Here is a 5440-nt window from a genome sequence, read left to right as displayed (position 1 = left end):
GCTCTTACTCTGTGGAAACTATATGAAAAAAAATCTAATTTTAAACAAAGAAAGAAAAACTACTTAAACTTCAACCTACATATTATAAATTTTGAAAAGCAACACAAAGTTTTAATGTATATTTGATTATTTGTGTTTCCTTGCTTCTCTCTGATGTCTCTATTTGATGTGTTAATGAAGACTGCATTCAATAAAGTTCCTCATCCTGCTCCAACAGAGAAGACTCTGTTGAATGGATTTGAATATGCAAACAAGAACTCTAAGCTGGCCAAACACCAGGCAATATAATAACAATATTTACATATTTCCATCATCAATAATAATTTAAAATTATTGTAAAACATTTCTTTCCAGGAATTTTATTGAGAATATACAGAAAAATAAAAATGTGTGGACGGTTAAATTATGGCTGACAGCTGCTGCTGGAAATTTTTAAGAGGTAAATATTTTTAACCCAATAATATCATAGTGGTCACTTTTTTCTACTCAGAAGAGGCACCATTTACACAAATGTTCAGTCAGTCCGTAGAAAAACATGTCAGTGTGGTTTAACTCTGATGAGCACACAGAGACACTCATGATGTGTCTCTGTGTGCACGTCTTCAGGTATTCCTGTCAGTTCACCGTGTTTAAGGGTTTTTCATGTTTTAGTTTTAGATCACCCAGTTTAGGTTATTGTTTCGTTTCACCCATGCCCTTCATTTGTATTTATTTTACCAGCCTTAGTAAACTGCTCGTTTTCTGTTACTCCACGTCACGTTTCACTTTCTGTTTTGGTCTGCATTTGAGTCCTTTTTTGCTACACATACAGTCTGCCACTGCCAGCATAGCACACAGTGTGTCTCTGTGTGCTTTGCTAATGAAGTCTGCACTCAGTAAAATATTCCATTCTGCTCCAGTAAAGAGGATTTTATTGTGTGCATTTGGATATCCTCATACAATACAATACATATACTATTATAATATTTGCATCATATCATTAAATGGAGAGCAAACACAATGGTGAACTTTGGATCAACCAGCCCCCCCAAAACCAGTCATTTCTGATGGGACTACATATAATGAAACTAAAATAGGCGAATGGGGGTTATTTTTTACTTTTTGAGATGTATTTTGAAAAAAACAACAACATTAAAACTTCAGATTTTTAAGAAACATAAACAATTTCTTATTCCTTCAGAAAAAAAAACAATGATCTTTGCTAATTTATTTTCAAATGATACCTAACGTTCATCCGACAGCTTTCATTACTAGTAAAAATCTTCATTTTTTGACTCTCTGCTGTGTTAATATTAAAGTGGTGCAAACACATTAGTCACGTTTTTGCACATTTATTTTATGCTGGCTTTAAAGGCTGAGTTAAGAATTTGGCAGCAGTGAATGTATCCAATGAATTAACTCATTGTTCTTGCTTATTTTTTCTCACATTTCACACAGTTGGCAGTTTCAATAAAGTAGCATAATTCAGCAAATATCAAGTTTCCAGAGTATTGTTGTAGTTTATGTGGAGCACTTTCAATTAGAGTTCAAAAGTATCACAAAATAGATACATTTAAATAAGGACACAACGGCGTATAAGAGAAAGGAACACACTTCTGGAGCGATAAATTTATCCCATGAATGAATTTACTGCAGTACAGTCACTCTGTGGTTACCACTGTTGGCTCACAGCAACAAATTCTTGGGTAGAGACATATAGTCAGTATGGTTAGGTTAACTGGTGATTCTAAGTTGCCCATAGTTGTGAATGTGAATGTGAATGGTCATCAGTCTGTCTTAGCCCTGTGACAGATTTGCAGTCTAACCAGTGTGTACCCTACCTGTTGGGCCGCTGGCAGGGCTGGGATAGGCTCCAGGCCCCCTCCCACCCTGAACTGGACAAACAGAAGAGAATGGACGGATAAATTTACAGCTGAAGCTTATGAATTGAGGTTTAAATGTTAAGATCTGACAAGTTTTTATTTTATTTTATTTTTTTTACTGCACTACAAACATCTTAGTACATTTAAAAAGAGAAAAAAAAAACCCAAAATGATTACATGCAAAATCCAGTGTTATTCTATTAAACAAAAATCCTGTCCAGAGTGGAGGTTTGCACTCAGAGTGCTTCTTGTTGTTATATCCCATCAATCTCTAGCCTGGATAAAGGAAAAATATAGGAAGTGTGATTACAACACTTACTAGAAATATAAGATTTAAAACAATTAAGTTAGCATGGTTCCAAAGCCTATGATAAAGAACAGATGAAGCTAAACATCTCTGCATCATTTTTCTTGAACCATTTATGTTCTCCTCTTGTCTCCATGGCTACAGCCAGGTTACAGTCCCCAGTGTCTGTGTCATCGGCCCAGTTCTCATAGCAGACAAGCTGGTCATTGACCCAGAACCACAGATCAAGAGCACAGCTGTAGCGCAGTCCCAGCCAGATGTGGGGTGTGCTGGCATTCTTGGCTTTCTCTTGCACCAGTTCCTGCTGTTCAAGGTTTGTGATGGAGACCAGGTCACGATGGTGCTTTCTGCAGTAATTTACAGCCTCATCCCAGTTTTTCCTTTCATTGATCAGGATCAACTTTTCTGCCATGAACAAACAGATGTTCAGTTCAAATTAAATGAAATCAGGTTTCTAGATTTTCTACCTCAAATACAAAAATACATGAGGAACAAACAAAAGAATACAAAAAACTAAACAAATTTCATAAAAATAAGTGTTGGACAGTTTGTCATATTTTTTACTTTCCTGCTGTAAGTTTTTCCAGCTTAGAATTTTCAATTTACTTTATTAAAGTCTTATTATTTAAATTTAAGTGAGCCCTTTTTATATTTAATTTTCTTTTAATCAGGAGGATTTAGAAACAAGAATTATTTCTCATTATAGCTGTAAATCTAGAACCTATTAGAAACAGTAGCGATACCCACACTCAGAAACTAATATGACCCCTGTGACTCAGGTTCCTGATGAAAGGAGGCTGCATTATGTGTCTGGGGTGTAGCTCTATCTCCATAACAGCTTGCATTATTTAGCTTTATGATGAAACATATAACAACCTCTTCGTGTAAAGCTTTTCCATGAGACGAAGAAAGATTAGTTTAGCTTTAACATTTATTCCTCAGTAAGAAAACTGACAGAAACCAGATGTGAAAAATGAATCTCTGTAAATCTCACCATCACCGTAGCAGAAGAAAGGCTTTCTGGTGTTACAATCATCAGCTTTCCATTTTCTTTCTTTGTTTAATTCAGTCATCGCACATTTCCTGGTGCCGTTGTCAGTTTCAGACAGCTCTTCAGGTAACTCACCAACATCTCTCCAGTGTCTGTAAGAATAATTACTCCCATCTGACCACCTCCAGGTGTCTCTGAACAGGCCGATCCATGATCGTGGTTCATCAGAACTCTTAAATGTACTGACTGCTTCCTTTAACTGTTCTGCTCCACTGGCCAGGTCTGTGTGGTTCTCTCTGCAGTAGCTCTGAGCCTCACGCCACTTTTTTTCATTGTCAATGAAATGTAGTGATTTGTTTTGTTCTGTGGAATAAAGAGAAAGACAAAACTCATAAGAAATGTGCATTTCTATCTTTAAATGTATCTTTAACTTGATTTTCTAAAGACACAACTTAAAATAGCTCGAAACCTTCAAAACTAAACTACCAACATTATGGGAATAACCACAGCTGTGACATTATGCTCAGGATGACTTTGCTCTGTGTGGCAGAGAAACAGTTTTCTGATCAAAGGTCTGGTATGAAATTTTGTGTAATGACATTTGGCACCACGAGATGGTTCAGCAAAGCAAAGAACAGTGTCCTGGTGTAACATGAGAGGCAGAGAAAGCACCGTGGGAGGACGGGTATTCAAATGAGCAGGATAGCACACAGGGGCTAAAACACCAGCAGCCAATTATCGCATCTTCTCATTTTCATTAGAGATGAGCTGTAGATATGTTTAAATATAAACACTTTGTTTAATTAATACAATTATTGTCACATATTCTCACCATTATAGCAGATAAAGGGGTAACCATGAGAAGAACCAATATCCAACAACCCACCAGAGCTGTCAATCACTACACAGTTCTCAAGATGTCCGCCTCCATCATTAGGTTCATTTCCACTCCATTTCACATCTTTATCATTGAACTCCACTCCTGGCAGAGACCAGTGCCACCTCCTGTTTTCTTTTCCTGAGATGCTGTACAGCCCAATCCAGGCGTTTCCTTGATTCTCTGTAGAATCTGTGTACAGTGTCTTCATATATGTTATGTTAGGCACTGTGGCCAGGTCTTTATATCCTTCTCTACAGTAGCGCTGAGCTTCCTCCCAAGTTTTAGGCTCTTTAATAAAATAGTACTCATAGCGCTGGCATAAAATCAAGGAACACTGACCTAAAAACACACAAAAAAAAAAAAAAAAACACAGGTCATTCAGAAATCTACTGATGGCAAGTTTTGTGAGCAGTTCACAGAAACCCTGCACTAATCTGAAGTGATGCAAATGTGCAGTTTTTACTGTTAAACTGATCGACTTACCCATCAGAATGAGCAGAAAAAGCCTCCGGTGCATATTTCCTCTGTTTGATAAAACTAAGATTTAAAAGACAGATAAACAACCATCAAAGTTAATATAACTGCACCACTCTCACAGATAATAGGGTAATATAGGTAAGGTAATATATGAGTAAGAAAACATGCAGTTTATTTTGCACTGTAAAAAAATACATTACACATGAGGGGAATAGCTACTTTAAAAATGTTTTTGAGTCTTTTAAAAATCAGCAGAAATACAGAATAAATACTGTAAGTTTAATGTAAAGCCAGTGCTGAGCTAACAATGTAAATTGAGACTGAAGTTTGAACTTACATCTGATTATTCTTCTTTCCTTGCTTCAGTCCGATGCCTCTGCGTGTTGTGTTAAAGAAACCTGCACTCAGTAAAATGTCTCTGCTTCAACAAAGATCATTCTATGGACTCATTTAAATATTCCAACAAGATGGTCATAACAGAGGTAATATAATACTAATATTTACATAATGTCAAACAAAGAGAGGGTGTTATTTAAAATAATTTACTTTAACAACATGCTTCCTTCTCTCAGAGGTATTTATATATAATAAAACTTATAATAAAACTCAACTAACTGCATGTCTTTACTGTTTGCATTTTGAAGGTTCTTTGGAAGGTTCATAAATAAAATTAGACTACTGAAACAGAACTTAACGAGCTACACAAATCAATATGAGCTATGATGTAAGGTATGCACGTATGCTGAGATGTATGCAAGTGTTGTAAATGCAACAAACAACAAAGAGTAAAGAAAAAGCAGTGCAGGAAGATTTATAGTCTGGGAACCAAAGGCCCAGTTGGCACTGATGAACCCTGCTGCACCCACCAGATCTGAAACACTTTAGAGAAGGTTTAAAACAATGAGCAGGGTTCATCACACCTC

General features: G+C 36.4%; 1 protein-coding gene across 2 annotated transcripts; it reads right to left on the bottom strand.

The window, feature by feature from the left end:
• Positions 1-1203: 1203 nt before the first annotated feature.
• On the bottom strand, positions 1204-4916 carry LOC146554973 (macrophage mannose receptor 1-like). Of its 2 annotated transcripts, none has more exons than XM_085251794.1 (5): positions 4855-4916; positions 4524-4577; positions 3993-4379; positions 3164-3523; positions 1204-2574 (listed from the first exon to the last, which is right to left on the bottom strand). In XM_085251794.1, the coding sequence occupies exons 2-5, from the start codon at positions 4555-4557 to the stop codon at positions 2228-2230; spliced, it is 1128 nt and encodes a 375-aa protein (XP_085107920.1). In that variant the 5' UTR covers positions 4558-4577; positions 4855-4916; the 3' UTR covers positions 1204-2227. The 2 variants fall into 2 exon arrangements, with proteins under 2 accessions (XP_085107920.1, XP_085107921.1); XM_085251795.1 differs by having other exon boundaries at positions 4047-4379.
• Positions 4917-5440: the final 524 nt, after the last annotated feature.

Source organism: Mchenga conophoros, linkage group LG17 (genome assembly GCF_057382185.1).
Source record: "Mchenga conophoros isolate Kocher_MC1m ecotype Shallow Benthic linkage group LG17, M_conophoros_male_GT1.1, whole genome shotgun sequence".
NCBI lineage: Eukaryota > Metazoa > Chordata > Actinopteri > Cichliformes > Cichlidae > Mchenga > Mchenga conophoros.
The sequence above is the reverse complement of the archived record's forward strand: the minus strand, read 5'-3'. Positions and strand labels throughout refer to the sequence as shown.

What these genes read in the sequence shown, in the direction of transcription:
- LOC146554973 (XM_085251794.1), bottom strand. Translation starts at nt 4,557, where the DNA reads ATGCACCGGAGGCTTTTTCTGCTCATTCTGATGG. An exon ending in TTTTCTGCTCATTCTGATGG is followed by an intron (nt 4,380 to 4,523) that starts GTAAGTCGATCA and finishes GTGTGTTTTTAG; the next exon opens with GTCAGTGTTCCTTGATTTTA. An exon ending in CCCCTTTATCTGCTATAATG is followed by an intron (nt 3,524 to 3,992) that starts GTGAGAATATGT and finishes TTTATTCCACAG; the next exon opens with AACAAAACAAATCACTACAT.